This window comes from Leiobunum rupestre, chromosome 9 (assembly GCF_980474605.1).
Source record: "Leiobunum rupestre chromosome 9, qqLeiRupe1.1.hap1, whole genome shotgun sequence".
NCBI lineage: Eukaryota > Metazoa > Arthropoda > Arachnida > Opiliones > Sclerosomatidae > Leiobunum > Leiobunum rupestre.
Genome location: NC_143392.1, coordinates 34,960,639 through 34,979,396, shown reverse-complemented (window position 1 = coordinate 34,979,396; position 18,758 = coordinate 34,960,639). Strand labels below are relative to the sequence as shown.

General features: G+C 37.1%; 3 protein-coding genes across 4 annotated transcripts; 2 read left to right on the top strand and 1 right to left on the bottom strand.

Moving 5' to 3' along the window:
* Nucleotides 1-13,186: 13,186 nt before the first annotated feature.
* Nucleotides 13,187-16,607, top strand: Coq9 (ubiquinone biosynthesis protein COQ9, mitochondrial). Of its 2 annotated transcripts, none has more exons than XM_090158858.1 (8): nt 13,187-13,268; nt 15,114-15,260; nt 15,341-15,467; nt 15,530-15,623; nt 15,699-15,803; nt 15,864-16,019; nt 16,093-16,134; nt 16,193-16,607. In XM_090158858.1, exons 1-8 carry the CDS (start codon nt 13,214-13,216, stop codon nt 16,223-16,225), a joined length of 759 nt encoding a protein of 252 aa, XP_090014984.1. In that variant the 5' UTR covers nt 13,187-13,213; the 3' UTR covers nt 16,226-16,607. The 2 variants fall into 2 exon arrangements, with proteins under 2 accessions (XP_090014984.1, XP_090014985.1); XM_090158859.1 differs by having other exon boundaries at nt 13,198-13,268; nt 15,119-15,260.
* LOC149927256 (glomulin) lies at nt 13,279-15,085 on the top strand. The gene has a single exon (XM_090158856.1). The coding sequence runs from the start codon at nt 13,350-13,352 to the stop codon at nt 15,033-15,035; it is 1,686 nt and encodes a 561-aa protein (XP_090014982.1). The 5' UTR covers nt 13,279-13,349; the 3' UTR covers nt 15,036-15,085.
* On the bottom strand, nt 16,546-18,713 carry LOC149927254 (uncharacterized). Its single transcript, XM_090158857.1, has 3 exons — nt 18,532-18,713; nt 18,453-18,500; nt 16,546-18,375 (listed from the first exon to the last, which is right to left on the bottom strand). Exon 3 carries the CDS (start codon nt 18,205-18,207, stop codon nt 16,990-16,992), a length of 1,218 nt encoding a protein of 405 aa, XP_090014983.1. The 5' UTR covers nt 18,208-18,375; nt 18,453-18,500; nt 18,532-18,713; the 3' UTR covers nt 16,546-16,989.
* Nucleotides 18,714-18,758: the final 45 nt, after the last annotated feature.

Below are 18,758 nucleotides of genomic sequence, written 5' to 3'. Positions count from 1 at the left end.
AGTAGTTGACCTCTTGAACAATAATTTTTCTCACTAAACTTGCTTTTTTTTTAAATATCTAATATTGCAATAAAGTTTCCCCTATTCCCAATATTGTCGGCGGATGTGTAAGTGTTCCCCTGAAGTGCTAAATCTTGTTGGGCACATAAAATAATCACTTCCACGTGTGTAGATAGGACCTCTCTGTTTCTAATAACGTCTAGTCTATGGTGGTCGTTAACCTGGCAAACTATTTATCCACGGGATTTGGATTCCATGTAGTCTAAGTACATTTTGTAGGCTAGTTGGTGAGAAGGTTTGTTGGAAGTGAAGTGTTCTTCGAATTGTGTCCCCATGTTTTTCCAATCCGAAAATCCCTTTAGAAATGCCTAAAAAATGACGGCAACAAAAACAATACACTGCATCCTTTGCAACTGAATATTCAATCATTTGATATTTGTCATACCAAGAAGAATTGAAACCTCGATTTTTACCGCCAATTAATCTTTTAGGAAAAGGATTTAGTTTAGGCTGAACTGGAAGGCAATCTTTATCTAGACTAATATCCAAGTTATTCAACGCGTGTAAGCCCATTTATTTTGAATTGGACACGTTGTTTGATGTATTTTGTGCATGGTTAGAGTTGGGGTTTGCAATTACTTCTGCAATTTATCCTTCATGAGTCAGTTCCATTTCCATATCAGTACTGACGTTTGGAAGAACTTCAGCAGTATTACTAAAACAGTGACTGTTATCAGTCTCCAAGGATTCTAAACCCTTTCCCAATTCTTTGACTAGGTTTTTCTCAGAACTATAGTTATGGCTTTGCGCTGACGATTTCAAAAAACGTGCCATTGCTCCTTTCTGATTACTAACGAAACTATCTTCCCTTTTCCATTTTTCTCATTTTTGGGACCCAGATAAAAAATTTCTGGTATTCATATTTGAAAATGCTACTATTATATACTAATAGCGAAATAACCTTAAAAAGGTTTAAGAAAATAAAGCTTAGTTAAAGCTATGTAGTCTTCAAACAGACTTTTTAATAATACCAGCTATATCAAAGCCCTGAAAAAAAGCGGTTTGAATATTTTTTCTAGAATAGCTAATTAGCCTTGAAAAAGGCTTTTTGAATAATTTAGCTAGAATAGCTAATTAGCCTTGAAAAAGGCTTTTTGAATAATTTAGCTAGAATAGCTAATTAGCCTTGAAAAGGGCTTTTTGAATAATTTAGCTAGAATAGCTAATTAGCCTTGAAAAAGCCTGTTTAAAAATTAGCTTAAAACAGCTAAATAGCCTTTAAAAAGGCTGTATTGGCAAAGTTAGTCTCGGAAGAGACTTAGAAAAAATTTGACTGGGAGAGAATCGAAATTGAGAACTACCTGTTTGTTCAGGAGCAGAAAACGAAATGAAGAAACGCGCGTTATCTGGGACAAGTCCGACCACCGAAGGTCTAGGTCCTTTCTCTACGATCAGTGGTCACTGATATCACGTGATTTCGCAAAAGGGAGTAAAAAAGAAAAAACCCTAATCCCCAGGACGCTCTCTATTCAAAGTAGTGACTGGTACGATGCTTTACGCTTCGACTTCAACTCCGCTGGGATTTCCCTTCGTTTAAGCGTTGCAACGGTTTAAGTCGTATTAAAGAAATCCAGTTTCTCACTTTATGCCCCCTTTTGTAGAATTCCTAGAAACTAAGCTTATGTTTATTGGTTGGAGTTAAGTTATCACTGAGGCGAACAGGTGGTTATTTTTTGCTAAATTGCTGCTTTCCTTGCACGACGGACTTCCCCGTCCCGGGCCAGTCTTTTGTCATATACTCTATATCAATGTTAACAGAGCACACTACCAAAAGCAGAAACCACAGAGTTCGCTGCCTTTGTTGTGTACTCAAGTAATATTGATTTCGAGTATAGGTGGTTCAAAAGGGAACGTTTTGTTAGGGCCATTTAGGACTCTTGGAAATTGGAATTGAATGGGAGTTCTTTTTTTAGGGGGCTAGATGACCAATTTTTAAAAATAAATAAAATTTAAAAATCACATTTGGAGGCCCCAGAGGCAATTTTTTTAAACTTTTAGAGGCCCCTAAAATAGGCCTAAAATTTTTGAACATAGGCACGTGCCTACTTGTGCCTACTGCTGGCGGGGGCACTGAAAAGCACGAGGTTCCAGTATAGTAGAGGAAGGATAAGGTGGACGTGGTGAACCCAATGGTAGAGAGTCATTGTTATTGTGACGAGCCCGAAAGGAGACCGTCGAATCGCAATCCGCAAACGTAGAGAAATGATCGTAGTTTGTGGAACGGCTATTTACACCCTTGGTTTTGCGATGTTCCACAAGCTGCTTAGGAGTTAAATCTATTCGAGCTGATAGGGTAAAATCCGGATCTTGACGGCGCTGCTTGATCAATGAAAGAAAACATTTCTTCTGAGCAATCGTGTGGAAAATAATCTTGATAGGGCGTGGTCGAGCGTTTGGCGGTGGTGGACGACCAAGACGAAAATAAATCGTCGACCTTGGAGCATTACTAGCCCTCAACAACTCAGTCAGAAAATCAGATTCCTGCTCCTGGGAAAGATCCTCGGATAGGCCAAAGAGAATAACATTGAAACGTCTATTATTTTGGGAAAGATCGTCTTTAGTGGCCAAAATAGAGCCATCGGGCAAAAGCTCAGAGCGATTACCGTCCAATTTAGTGCCAATAGAATTCAGTAAGGACGTCTCCATGTCCTTTCCACTTTAATTTTCTAATACTGGAATAGTGCTCAGCTTACTGGCGAGATAATCCATAGATTTGAGAGTGGATTCCGTGTGGCCAGAGACAGCTCTAAGAAGATTATCGTGAGCACGATATAATGACTCATGGGACAAAGATAGCTGTTCTCCAGCTCCGAGCATTTCACCTTAAGAGAAGTAAGACAAGAATGATCCTCAAGATATGCCAAGTTCCATTTAGCATTAAGGTCATCCACTTTTGCTTTATTAGACAAACAAAAGTCCCCAAATCTGGTCTCCTGTTTCCGAGTATCATTCACAACATCAGATATCTTATCAGTAAACAGCTTAATTTCGAAAGAGTCGTGAAGACGAGACGCCGCCAGAGATTTACAGGCAGAACAGAACCAATGGAATCGTTCATCACAGACTAGAAATTCGTAGAAGACATTAGATACGTCGATACACGAAATATGGAACAATAGACCACATTCTTCGACATCAATGGGAGCACCACAAGGTATACAGATACAGCGAGTTGATGTCTTCAAAACATCAGCCGCTCCAGTAGAGGTCTTAGAAATTTTTGAGGAGGTGGTAGAAAGTTGCTTGACTAATGATGGATCCTGAGAAATCGCAGATTGAGAACGTAGGATTGGAGGCAAGGATGAATCCAGAACAACAGCTCTTTGCCGCGAACGGAGATTAGGCACAATCAAAAATTGCCAGAATGTAGTCCATAACAATAACAATACAATAATCCAAAGATTTGCATATTTTGCTTTATTTCTTTTATAAAAATTTACATATTTGTGTGAAAAAACGTTCCTTATTTATACATATACACACACACACTTGGTATATTTACCGTTGTAATTACGTTATCTTTCCAAAACGATCTCAAAATCGAAAAAACCCAGCATAATACTATGGTAATTTCCCGAGCGGGGCTCATGATCGAAAGCATCGTCTGCAGCTTTCATACTTATCCGCCGAGAGATGACGCGTCGGGCGTAGCGTAGTCACTCTATCGCCTCTCATTGGCTGAACGGCCCCTGATGAACAGGCGACAGGCCCCGCCATAGATAGCAGCATTCTAGGTACCTTGTATCTATGAGATTTCTATGGCGTAGAAGTCATGGACTCTACATTTATTTATTTAGTCAAGAGAGAGCTGCTCAAAAAGCCAAAACTAGGCCTGTAGTAGAGTTTATAGGTTTGTTTTGCCGTACAGGAGTACACCCCTTTGAAACAGGGCGGCTCCTAGAAGGAGCGCAGCACCATAGAAATCGGATAACAAACTAGAACGATTTTTGAAATTTTGTCGCGTGGTCCGATTAGAACTTTTAAAAAACCCTGCGCCGCACTGGTGAAATAACACTCTATTTCGCCTAAGATTAAATGACCGACTTTAGCTCGACGCTAACGCGGTTTTTTTTACATCTTTAAAGCGACTTATGTTTAATTAAAGTTGAAGAATGGCTCAAAATTGCGTAATTAAATCATGTAAGAGTAAATACACAAAAGAAAACATCTTTTCACAGGTTAGCGTTAGAAATAGTTTTCTTTTTACCATAATTTCCAACCGCTAACAACGCACTAGAAAACGAGTTTCTTTCAAATCATAGAAAGCTAGTTTTTTTTAAATATAAAATGAAGAATGGTTCAAAATTGCGTAATTAAATATTTTAGGAGTAATTACTCAAACAAAACATATCTTTTCACAGGTTACTGTTAGAAATAGTTGTTTTACCCGCAATGATTATGAGGGAAACCGGTGCACAGTAATTGTTTATCGCGAATATCTACGTTAGTATTGTATGTACGGCTATAAACCCAATTACGAACATTAGTGCAGAGCTATTTCCTACAAAAAATGTTCTATGAACATTTTACATACGAGCAATCGTAACATAAAATAGTTGTGTCGTATTCGCGGTTTTAACGTTGTACCCGAAACGCGTCTTGCAATTTGGCGCCTTCGTTGACTTAAAACTCTCCCACTGCTCTTCGTGTAACCACGTTTAAAATTTAGCACCCAGCTAACTCTTGTTATTTATGCAATAAATCTCTTGAATATGAAGCTATTGTGAAGGTTGTGTGAGATAAAATGATGGGAAAGTCGGAATAATGGGTCACTTCAATTTAAGTTCATATTTACTGCCGTAAGGGATAAATTCACAAGATCAGTATCAATGCTTTGAAAAGAAAACACGACACCGGTTAGACTGTTCGACATGTAGAACGCGAGCGAATCAAACGTATAATAAATTATATTTAATACTTTAAATTAGTATATACATTGTGTATTACTTCAACGCTAAATGTAGACCTCAGAGCCAGCAAGAATATACTTGGTTAATACCTTATATAATGCTTTAGCAAAGACAGTTTCTCTAAACAAAAGTACATCTAATTTCAACAGAAGCTAACTGAAAACCTACTATAAACTAAGTATTATAAATAGTTAGGCCTATGCGACCAAGGTAAAATTCCCAAACAAACAGAGAAGAAAAATTTAACTTTTGGATATGAGCTAGCTAGGTAACATATAATTGCATAACATTAGCTTACAAGAGTGACAGAATTAGGTAGCAAAGGCTAAGCCTAACTAGCCCTTAATACCGTAAACTATTTTTTTACTAATAAAGATAAGTTACAACAATTATTGAAAAGATAATCTATCATCTCGTAAAATAACAAAGAAATGCTGTATTTACCTTTCGAAAAATATGAATCCGAAAATCACAACTTGCTTTGTACTTATAGCTAAAACCCAGGCCTTGTAAGTGGTAGCTGTGCCCCTTTGTGTACCGACACTGTACTTTCTGTCAAGCTGAGTGACTCTATCTGTCCATGACGTATTGTATCCATTGGCTCGGATAAAGAGGAATAACCTTTTGGCGATCCCATCTGGGTGTAGGAATTTCAGACGGCCCAAGTACTTAATTTTACTCCTAGCCTCTCGGGTACTCATTCGGGACCAACCCATTTCCCCTTGAACAGCAACATCTGCGGCAAATGGACCGGGAATTAAGGCGAATTTTCCCATTAGCATAGGTCAGGGCAGGGACTGCCACTGATTTCCATAAGGTTCTGCCAACAGAATATTGATTATAAGAGTGTTTCGCAAGATTCTGGACTCCCCATCTCAATTTATTGCATTTGGCTTTAACTGATGTCTCCATTCGATCAAGGAAGTTACCCTCAGAATTTATCCTGACTCCTAAATAAGTATACTCCAATACGGCTTCCACCGTTTCATTCTGTAACGTATATGGTGTTGAAACCTGACGTCCAAAGGACATGGATTGAGATTTTTCCATGCTGAAGGATAAACCCATTCGCCTAGCGAAATTGGAGCAAATGTCTAATTGTTTCTGCATATTCTCCCTTGAGTTGGAGAATAAGACTATGTCATCGGCGTACAAGAGACATTCTAGTCTGAAGGTTTCTGAGGGGGGAAATGTATTACCACTTAGTATAGCCCCAGTACCAGAGTTTTCCAATTCAACTGCCAGGTTATTAATATACGCCACAAATAGTAATGGAGACAGAGGGCACCCCTGTCTTAAACCTAACCTTCTAGACACTGCTTCTGTTTTGACATCTCCCAAAGAATAGGTATATGCACAGTCTTCGTAGAGGGCGGTGATTTCATCAAGTAGCGGATATGGTATTCCTAAGTCAACCAACCATGTCCAAAGTTTCTGTCGATCTACACTGTCATAAGCCTTCTTAATATCGAGAAACCCAATTTCTAAGGGCCGGCGTTCTCGTTTTGAAAGCTCAATCCACTGTGTTATCACGAAGAGGTGGTCAGCAATGCGTTTGTCTCTCCTGAAACCGCCCTGTGATTCACTTATAAGGTAGTTACCCTCCAGGAAGTCACTGGTGCGTGCCTTAAGGAGCATTGCGTATACTTTATACAGGATAGAAGTAATTGCTATAGGGCGATACGAATTCAGATCCAATTCATCTTTGCCTTTACCCTTAAATACCAAAGTGACTCTCGCGATATGCCATTCCTCCGGCACAGCTTTGTCTGACTGAATCTGATTTAGTATGGTACAGAGAGTTGCCCTAGCTGGTGTACCTAAATATTTTAAACATTCAGTATATAATCCATCCGGACCAGCCGCCTCTCCACAGTGTAACCGTCGTAGGACGGCATCCAATTCTGGCTGACTGAAAGGGTCGCAGATTCCCTGTTGTGGAAGGTGATTAGTAGTATCTTGAGAGCCGATCGAGGTGGATGTAGAGGGTAGTTCATCCAAAGTCTTCGTACCCTCCAGAAGTTCAGTTTCCAAGTTTTGAACATATTCCACAATCCGAACCGCTATTTCTTTCGGACTCCTTATCAAGTCGCCACTCCGTGACCTGATAGTTATAGTCGTACTTATCAAATCTTTAGAGCCCTTTCTCAACTTTTTAATGTACCGCCAGAATTTTCGTCCTTTAGCCTTGCTCGCTTGCTCTATATCCTTCTCCATTTTGGAGTTTACCAGTCTAATTTTGGTTTGTACTAACTTCTTTGCTTGCGATTTAGCTTTCTGGACTGCGAGCCACAGTTCTCTTGTGATCTCCGTGGCTGCTCCCCCTGAGAGTGCCTTTCTATGGGCTTCGGTAGCAAGCTTCCTTTTCTTTATGGCGTTGAGGACTTCAGAATACCAACAACTCTTTGGACTGTGACCATTAATTTTCTTGCCAGAAACTCTCCTTTTCTTCAAGGTCGCATTCATTGAAAGTTCTATGGCTTCAATAAAACTCTCATAACTATTGAGACTCATCTGTGCTCAAGCTTCCATTTCATTCTTGAAACGACCCAAAGCTGTCTCATCCTGGAAATCCCAGAAAAGACGGGAGGCTCTCTCTTGTGTTCACTTTGGGAGTACTACTAGAATTACAAACAAGACAATCAACTATAATGGTATTATGGTCACTGCCTAAACTTAGGGCACCACTCTCATCTATCATCATAGATTGAACATGCTCAAGAAAGGAGTCACCACAGAGAAAGTAGTCTATTGTAGACTGCAGCCCGCGAGCTTGCCAAGTGTAAATACCTTTGCAAACAGGTAATAAGTTACCAATGTGGAGGAAATGGTCAGCGACGTAGTTTTTCAGCAAAAGGCCATTGTTTTTTCTTCCGTAGCGAGTTCAGATATGTGACCGTTGAAATCTCCTAGAATACAGATATGGTGGCCCTTGAGGGTAGCCTCTGCACAGTCCAACTACAGGCACTGATAGAGCTTTTTATTCCACGTTTCAGACTGCATATTGTTACCTGTGGCACAGTATACTATACAGAATCTAATATTAGGGAACTTGGCAAGACCAAACCACGCGTATTCTTTACAGATTTTCTATCTATTATGGTATTACCATTTGACACCAAGACCCCTATTCCAGCGAGCTTTTTCTCATCCGCTGCACGATTCACTCCCGACCAGTTGGGTTGCAGGGTCAAAATTTGAATGTAAACTATCAATCTGCTTCTTGAGGTCAGTAGTAAGTTTCTCCGGAGCTGACTGTCTTAGTTCAATATCTTGGTATCGCTTCAAACTATCTTCATCTCTGATTCTCAATTCAGCCATGAGAGAGGTTTTCATCGTCACAAGGCCGGACGGACGGATGGACAGACACGGTGATTGTAAAACCCCTCCTAGGTTACATAGTACCTCGGAGAGGTAAAAAGAATAATAGATAGGAGGTGTACACGTCATACTTAAATAAAACAGACAATTTTGAACTATAAAAATAAAAATTAAAATTTAAACAGTGAACGTGGAATTTTAGGGTTTGTTTTTAACCACGGAGGTAACTAGCAACTTTATTGCGAAAAGTATTTTTAATAGAAATTGTGACGAGATACGGGGGCAACGAATTCCAGCCGTGGATAACATCATATGCAAAATAGTTGAGACGGTGGGAGTTGAGAACTCGTGGTTTGTTTAATTTAAGGGAATGGCCACGGGTAAGGGAGGAGTTAATAGTAAAAAAACAGCGAAGTTAAGAGGTAAATCATTGTAAAAGAAGTCATGAAGTTAACAAAGGTTATTGAGGCGATGACGAATATTTAACGGGATCGATGTTAAGCTTTTGCAGACGAGTAGGGGCTGGGAGATTAGATTGTTTATATGGAAGTTTGGAGAAGGAATTCTGTGCCTTTTGAAGGGCTAAAATGTCAGTTTGTAAATGAGGTTTCCAGACCGGAGAACAGTAGTCTATGTGGGGGAGAATAAGGGAATTATAGAGCGTTTGGAATAATTTAGGAGAGCGAAAGAGGAGAGTACGACGGATTATACCAGCAGTTCGCTTCTGTTGGTGTTTGCAGTGAAACATATCGCTTCTGTTGGTGTTTGCACAGAAACCTTTACCAGAGAATAACTAAATAAACATATTTATTTACCCACGCTCTATGTATATTAGAAAGATTTGGTCGTGTAACAAATTAGATTATTTGAGTTTAATGTGAAATTTTTATCAAAAACATTGCTATTCTAAATTTAATTTTTTGTGTTCTATTTCTGATTTAAATATATTTCGACAATGGACGCTTCAATAAAAGATACTCCGTTTTTACTCCCCTCTCCAAATTCATCTGGGAAGGAACTATTTCCGGTCGGTCGGTTAAACGGTTAGAATGGCTAGCCAAAAAGTCATATTTAAGCCAATTAGAGACGCGTTTTTGCCCTCATGATAATTTTGCGTCAGATAAGAAATGCGTCGACTTATGCTAATTTTCGATAATATATTTTAAGGTAAAATATATAAATTTACTAAAACTAAATATAAGGAGATAATATTATTATTATTATCATCCTCTTATGGTATAAATAATTAAAATTATACGGAATATTTTTATATTACCGGGCAATTTTAAGGCTTCTCGTGGAGGCAGAGTTAATTAATTTCGTATAAAATTATCTTTCGGAAAAAGATGAAAACTAATTCCTTTAGAACTAAACGTATTACTTTTGCAGTACGGTATGCAACAAGTGTTTCCTTTTAACCAGGTAACTTTTTTGGCATGTTAAGGCTTAGCAAAAAACCAATGTTATGTTCGAGAAAAGTTTCCAGCTTTCTAATATTTCAACAAGCACTATATAAATAGTAACATAGTAACTCATGAGTCCTGGCTGTCGGAAATATTACTTCTTGGCAATTTCTGGGAAGATGTTTTATTTAAGCGCCTATTAGTCATGTACGTTAATAGATTTCCCATTCCGCGCTTACACTTATATTTTACTACCACCCATTTAGCCTGTAAACAAATTGTGGGCCCGGATTCGAAAATATAGGGTTGAGATTTCTATGGTGAAGAAGTCATGGACTCTACATTTATTTATTTAGTCAAGAGAGAGAGAGAGCTGCTCAAAAAGCCAAAACTAGGCTTGTAGTAGAGTTTATTGGTTTATTTTGCGGTACAGAGGTACACCGTACACCCCTTTGAAACAGGGCGGCTCCTAGAAGGAGCGCAGCACCATAGAAATCGGATAACAAACTAGAACGATTTTTGAAATTTTGTCGCGTGGTTCGATTAGAACTTTTAAAAAACCCTGCCTTTGGCCTATGCTTTTCGTTTGGCTGGCAACGAAAGTTACGCCATCTGCGCCACACTGGTGAACTAACACTCTATTTCGCCTAAGATTAAATGGCCGACTTTAGCTCGACGCTAACGCGGTTTTTTTTACATCTTTAAAGCGACTTATGTTTAATTAAAGTTGAAGAATGACTCAAAATTGCGTCCACCCATTTAGCCTGTAAACAAATTGTTGGCCCGGTTTCGAAAATATTGGGTTGAAAACATTCCAGGTTTGACGCAGTATCCCACTTTGGAGATTTTTCCCTAGTATTCTTATTTCTTCATTTGCGTCTTCTATTAATGGTAATATCTTTTTGTTTGAGATTGTGATGGCTCCAGCATCTGCATAATCGTTTGCTTTTGATTTTCCACAACCTTCATGTATATTTCCAGGTATATTACAGGTGGGCTAAGTATTTTGTGGCCGTTAGCGGGAACCTTGGATTAACCATATTTCGCAAAAGTGCTGTAACCGAAAAAAACGAAAATTTTCCAGGAAGCGAGAAGAGCAAGCAGCTCTCGTCACCTTTATTTGACCCCCTACTGACCTTATATCCGATCTGGAGGGGACACGAGCATGTCTGGGGTTTTCCCCTAAGTTCCGATTTTCTTTTCTTTCAATTGTCCATTAAACTTTCTCTCAATAGGACCTTGGCAGCATGACGTCACGCCGTACCTTTGGCCATGGCCGCAATGCTGGTATACCTTTTTTCCAATTGGAAAAAGCATTTGTGACGTATTATCTACGTCATGCTGCCAAGTCCCTATTTCTGCTCCCTTCCTCCCGAATCTATCTCTTTATGGTCTACTATCTTCTTGAGTAAACGAATTGATTTTGAAAGATTTTTGTCCAGAAAAACGTTTCTTGGCAATAAATCCAATTTCTAGAGATAAAGAAAATTCATAAATGCAAATATGTGGCCTCTTAATTATAAATATGTGGCCCTTTTAATATAAATAAGTGGCCCCTCTCTGAAATGCAGGGGGGCTAAAGCCCACTTCAGCCCACCCTTAGCGCCGCTACTGTATATTTCTCGTATAGACGTTAAACAGTAGAGGGCCTAGTACACTTCCTTGGGGTACTCCGTAATTTATCTTCTTTGTTGTTGATTTTGTTTCTTTATATTTTACAAATTGTTGGCGGTTTCCGAGGTACGACTTAAACCAGTCCAATGCGGTCTCTTGTATGCCACAGCTTTCTAGTTCTCTTATTACCACATCTTGTCTTACTGTATCAAATGCCTTTGACAGGTCAATGAATATCACTATTACGGTTTCTCCTTTCTGTGTTCGTTTGATTATATCTTCATACAGATAGTCGAATAACCAGGGCGAAATCCTGATCGATACTTATAAAGACAATTATTTGCACTCAAGAATTCATACGTTTGTTTATTCGCAGTTTTTTCGCACACTGTGCTCACTGCAGGGAGTACTGACAATGGGTGGTGACTCTTTGGATTATGGGGGTCTCCAGATTTATAAGCAGGGACCACTTTTGCCACCTTCCATTGTTTTGGGAAGTGTCCTCTTCTGAAACTTTGATTTATTATTTTCTTGATATATTCCGCTGTAATGGCCACTGTATTTCTTATTATGACTGATGGTATTTCGTCATTTCCTTCAGCTCTATTTTTAATTTTTTTTAAGAATATTGAATACTTCTTCTTCCGTCACTTCCGCAAAATTACTGAATGTGATTCCTATATCTGGACCTGGTTGTGAAGTGGTGTGGATATCGTCCTTGCCAGTTTTTTCTTGTCCCCTAGTGTTAGTATTAACCATTTGTTGTGTATCATTTATTAAATCTTCTCGATCGATAAAATGAAGTCTTAAAAATTTGGATGTTCGAAAAGTTGGTTTTTAGAAGTTTAAAATAACGGTCAATCATTTGGCAATTAAAAGGCTTATTAGAGGCGAGGATTTTAGTTTCGCGGTTACCGAAACGGAACGGTGTGACATTATTTTTTCAATTTTACTTATATTATTGACCGACGTTAAATCTGAAACCTCCGAGGACGCGTGCTCCTCGGTATCTGAAAGTGCCCCAACATCTGAAAAAAGTTTCCTACCGGCAATTCTATTTGTGGTCAATTTTTTGGAAGGAGTCCATTTTACGTCCCTTACCCCTCTTTGAACCCGTATCTAAAATTTCTTTCAAAGATTTTCGCGGTTTATTTTGATATTTCCGACTATCCCGTGATGTGGCATGTCTATCATGCTCAATTTTACCACTCAAATCTTTATAAATTAAAAGTCGCCCTTGCGTACCACACGCGTCAACGCGACAGTACAAGTTGCATGAGAAAATAAGTCCCTTGACGGAATCCCTGGGTTAGTACTTACTGCGTACGCACCATTGGCAGATAGGGCTTTTTTGCGCCATAATAGTGTCTATCTCATCTTTGTATATATTCGGATTAGACACTGTTCTCCACACATCCTCAGATATAACAAAATCTACCACTTCTTCTCGTTCCGCGTTCAACTCGTTTTCGGTATGTTTATCGCGCCCCATGATGACCTTGTATTATTTTCGTAATTTACAAATAGATTTGATATACTCGCTCCAGGATTCGAAAAAATTCAAATGATTTTGTTCGCGCCTTTCTTAATCCGACTGGAACTACACTGCCATCTATTTAAGTTTTTTGAAAATTATTGATTTTTCGCCCTTTTTTGGTCTAAAAGTATTTTTTTTTGATATTTTAAATTATGTTAAGGTAATTCTCATTGAAAACGTGATTTTCTATTTCGTTTCTATTGTGTAAAGACAATTTTAAACTAATTTGGATTTAGTTTGATCTAAAAGTATTATTAGCCCCATCGAGTACCCTACTGTACTCTATATTTTATTTTTCCGACAATTGGAGATTTTGCCGAATTGACTCTGGTTTTGGTGTACTTTGGCCGCTTGATCGTAACGCGGAAATGTTGAATTTTTTGACGCCTTACCGAAGTCTATTGAGAAGTTCGAAGCTATTCAGTAAGTAGCAAGCTTGCAGAATGTAAAATTAGATAATAATAAGTCAAGGGCTGCTTAGTATAATTGTTTTAGAATAAAGTCATGGAAAACACAGTTCAACATGTTATAAATCTTCTAAACGAAGATAAATATGATGATGCTAAATCGCTATTTGACTGCAAAAGAAATAAAACAATCTTGGTTGACGGAACTGGAGAAATTATTCCAGTTATTTGTTTGATTTTAGTGAAGAAAGAAAATCTTTCAGATTACCAGTATGATGTATTGGATTCCTTGGTTAACTTTTTTCTACACAATGGATCTCCTAAAGAAATTCTCTTATATCTATTAGAAGCTTTGGAAGAGCATATATCGCACCCTGTTGACTCATTGATATTGCTATCACCAATTCAAAAGACGCTGCTACTGCTTCCAGAAAAAAGAGGTTCCACCTTAAATTGGGTTTTGACTTCCTTGGCTTCACTTCTGAAGTACATTGAGCTACCAAAGGCGCATAACTATGAAGGAGAAGAGAGGAAATTACTAGATTTAGATCCTGATGTCAGTAACTGGAAAGAAGTTCTCAAAAGTATATGTGATTTTTTGAAGCCATTCATTGAGGAAGTGGCCTTAAAATCAATTGGGCACGGTGTTATGCCAACTGATAAATCGACACTACAAAAACAAATTTTGTCTGCTTTTATCGTGTCATTGATGGGCATGCCAATATCATTTTTAGACACTCATCATGAGCAAGGACAAGCTGAAAGCCAAATTAGAATGTCTGTTGAGAAACTAATTCGTTATTTAGCATTAATGACAGGAGACCTGCTTTCCTTAGCTACAAGATATGTTGTTAAACCAGATAATGTTGGTGATGATTTATCCCCAGCCACACTTTCTTATTTGCTAATTGGAGAAGTTTTGCCAGTTTCAATCCCAATGGTGCTATCCCCTCAGTACATCTTCACTGCGCACCTGAAATATTCCATTCCACTCTTAAGTCGAACAGAAGATCTGCTTATTCACAAAGGGTTACTATTATCTGCTGGAATTATTTCAAAATTAGGAAATAACCAACTACAAGACGATTTTTTAGACTTATCAGAAGTGGTCAAGTTTCCAAAGTGCCTCTTTCAAGTTATGATATTTTGCCAAACTCAAGAGCACCGTAAAATGGCATTGGAAGTCTTCAAGAAATACATTTTGAAGTTGAATAAAATATGTAGATGCAATCTTCTTTCTATTTTGCTCCAAAATGAAGTTCATTCTGGGGCAAAATCGCTGATTATGAATTTATACAGGAAAGAACTTCATCAAGAATTAATAGATATAGAGTCACAAGAAATGATATTTGGAGGAAAATCATTACGTAGTTTTTTGAAGAGAGCCATTTATTTACCTGATAAAGAGAAGACTGACCTTCTGGAGAACAACGATACTATCCTCACAGCTGTTAATTTCCTAAGATATTTGTTTCTGACCGACAAGAAAGTGGAAAACAAAACCAGAATTTGGGACTTACTTGGCTACATTGAATCAGAGTTTGTAGAACCTATTAAAATGGGTCTGGATTTGTCAAAAGCCCATTACAAATTGGAACTGAAGAATCTTGAGAACAAAAATTGGACTTCCCTGATGGAACGCTCAGTGTCCGTAGGAGGTCAGACTTTACCACCATTAACGGAAGAAAACCAACGTGAAGTTTGTTTGGCAGCCCTTACAAACCTTGATTTAATGCAGTCTGTCCTCGCTAGACTCGAAGAAAATATTAGTGGACTTAAATAATTAAAAATTTGTTATTTGTAACACGTTAAAAATAAAGCTTATTTCATGAAGTTTCTGATAAAATTATATTATTAATAGCGCAGAATGCACCTGGAAGGTTCCTTCAAATGGGTGCCAAGTTAAATGAGCAAACTAATGACAACGTGCCTGTAAAACGAAGAATATTAAAGGCTTCGTTAGCTTACGTTCCTACTTATGGTTGGAGTAGAGATTCACTCGCTGCAGGTACAAGTTTATTTTTAGAATATACTCTTATTATATATTACATATACTATGTTTTTTACAAATTGTCTTTAAATAATTAGGAGCAAATGAATGTGGGTATCCGGGAGTAGCTAGTGGTTTATTTATATATGGTGGTGCTGATCTTGTGCATTATTTTATGGCTTCTTCCAATGATGAACTTGAAGGAGAGCTAAAATACTTCATCTCGTTAGTATTTGTTTTATTTTATTTTTAAAAATCCACCCGTCTGAAATTTAAATTTATTTTAGAAATAGTGATAAAATAAATGATAGAATAGTTATCAGGACTGCCATTGAATTCAGACTTCAAAAGATAATTCCTTACATTAATAAATGGCCTCAAGTAAATAACTCACAAATTTTAATACTATCTTGCTAAGTTATGAAAATTGTCACATCATTATTTTATCAAAAATAGGCTATGACTTTGATGATGTTGCCTCAACACTGCCCTGAGGCTCTTCGCAATCATAGAAATATGATTGATATAATAAGTTTCTACGCTAATTATAAAGAACTAAATGTTAGTTTCTTAAATGTCAAACTATTTTCCATATTTTAATTATATTCCCATTTTTCTTAGACATTGTGGTATTTAAGAAGGCTAGGCATATCATCCCTTTATAAGTCTACGGAACTATACCTCCTGCAAGATAAATCTCAAAGTAATGAAAGCACGTGGACATTTTTGGAACGCTCTTTATCGAGAATGGATGTTCTAAAGGATGGTATGAACCAGGTAAACATAACTTTCCATCATATAGTGGGTGCCCATTTCTATCAATAGCTTAACCTTTTTTATTGGTGTTCAGTTTCAAGATGCTGACAAAATTTTTGCTGGAGTTTTTACTACTGTAAGTTCTAATTTGATAGTTGCTCATATTGTTGATTTTAACAAAGTTAAAATTTTAGGTTCAAAATATAATGGGTCTAAATCACCCGTAGTATAATGATTTATTAATCTGTAAAATTTAAATTTCAAAGCCTTTTTATTAGTTAATTTTTCTTTACATTTAGTAAAATAAAATGTTTATGTACATTATTTTATGTAAACCAAAACTTTGTCTCAAATTTATAAAACTATTATATAGTAGGATCAAATTGTAGATACATGTACCAGTAAATGGGAAAACCAAGCCATTACCTAAAAATATATCAGATAATGTTCTGTAGCAAAAATTAGTCTCTAACAAGCTTAAATTAGTACTCATTTAAGTACGGGTTATCAGAGGGATTATACATAAATTATAAACCAAATATACCTTGGGGTTTATTTATTATAACATAAAACTGAATAAAACTGGAGATTTAACTACCTGTACTCTGATTTAAGGCCTCCATCCTATTGCTTTACCATAAACAACACTTATTTTAACAATTAGGTTTTTAGTTTTAAAAACTATATTTCTTTTTAGCAAGGATCTTTTTTAAGTCAGGCTTTAGGTTTCTTTTTTAAATTGTGGACAGAATTAAATTTTGTGGCCTTGCTCAATTTTAATGGCACATAATCAAAATTTATAAAATAGCTATACTTATAAACTCTACTAGTCTACTTCTTTCCAAAGAGGGATTTCTTACTTAAAAATTAAAATTTTAACTTTTTCCTTCACAAGTAATAACAATTACAACAACTTTTAAAAAGTTATCTGATAAATGGTAAAAATTCATTTTCTAACATTAGTATTTATTTTAGTAGTTTTTTTGTCATTTTAGTAATGGCTTTCTTCCAGATAGCCTTTGATTTTTAAAGGAAGAGGAAGCTTTTGAATATGATCAACGCGAGTGTGTTGTCTTATGACAAAACGGCAGAGATACTGAAGTGTCCGAACTTGATTAAATCGAGAGACGGGTTTAGTGAGCCTTACGGGATAAGATGGAGAGTCTGGAGTTCTTCCTCTGGAGTAGCAAAAGACTCCAGACTGAGAATAGTTCATTGATTCTTCAATAAGAGCGACGATTGAAGAATGTCCTTCGCTGTCTTGAGAAGGATTTGAAGAGCTACCAGCTCCAGAATTTGAAAAATGGGGTTGATGTTGAACCGCGTAGAAACTAAATAATCCATTAGAATGCTCAATTCGGGTGTGAAGTGTGTTAGAACATGATCTAAAACTTAAACTGAGCAAATAACGATCGTCGGAACTATCCCTTACTAAAAAGGCTCCATCTGGTTGATCAGTCAGTTTTTCTTCAGCTTCGCTTCGCGTTATGGGTCCCCAATACCAACCGCAACGTGACAACTTAAATAACTCTTTAGTCAAACTACCAGCTCTTTGGCTTGTAGATGTGGAGAGGCTATTGATAGTCTCTACTTCATCACCACCTCCCTCGGATTCATTTTCTGGCAAATCTTGCTGACTAGACAAAATCACTCTCCTTTCTTCTCCCACAGTCTCTGGTGCTTCATTTGGGGGAACGTTATGCGAATTTTCATCGGAGATATCATCTAGCTTATTTGAAGAACTGATAGTGCCTCCACTAACCGTATCATTTGCATTTTCATAGGTATCATCGGAATCTTGGTTTAAAGGAATACATTGAATTTGGGACGGTATTGGGCAGACAACACTTTTGGCAATGCTGGATTTGGAAACTTTTGAGCGTAATTTTTTAGGCACAAACAAGTCTTGTCCATCACTGGGCAAAGCAGAAGCCCCTTCTATACTCTCTTCTTGAGTGTCTGAGCTAAACTTGGGTCCTCTTTTGATTTTCCATTTGCATTTCAAAACTCTAAACAAATTGTTGCTTCTCTGAATGTCCTTCCTTCCTGATAATGAAACTTCTTTGGCCACACTATTTTCACTATCAGCTTTGGAGCAATCTAAAGATTGGTTATTTATTGCGCTTTTTTTATTGCTTTCTAAATCTGAGCTGTTACGTCTTCCAACCAGATTTGATTTTAGTTGAGAAAAACTAACTTTCTTCATCATGATGTTTGATTAATTAATGATTTATGATGGCATCTCCGCAATAATATGTTTAAGGAAGACTTGGACATGAAAAAATGCATTGAATTGCAACACACGGGTTTCTAAATCAAAAGACTATGTTGGCTCGTATAATTAATATTCCACTAAAAGCAACTCGATCAAAGAAATCTATTCAAAAATAGGCTTAATTAATACTTAAAAGATTAACGTAAATCGACCAAGGCTTAAAAGTCTAGGATACTTACTTAAATTGTAAAAAACAAGACGTTTTACTTATTAACCATAATTATAGTCTATAAAGAAACTTATACTATGATCATTTACTTTACTCCTTGAATCTTAATTAATAGATCACATCAAAATTTTAAATTAACTCTATCAGTAATTCAGTTTGTTAGGCTTCTTTCGTTTTGTATTTCACCTTTGACCTTATGATTCCGCAACTCTTCCAAAGAATTACCAAAAACTAATAAACTAGCTATGGATAAATACGTTTTACATTGTAGTCTGTCTTGAAAAGTTGAAATTTACCAAAATTTACTGCATATAAC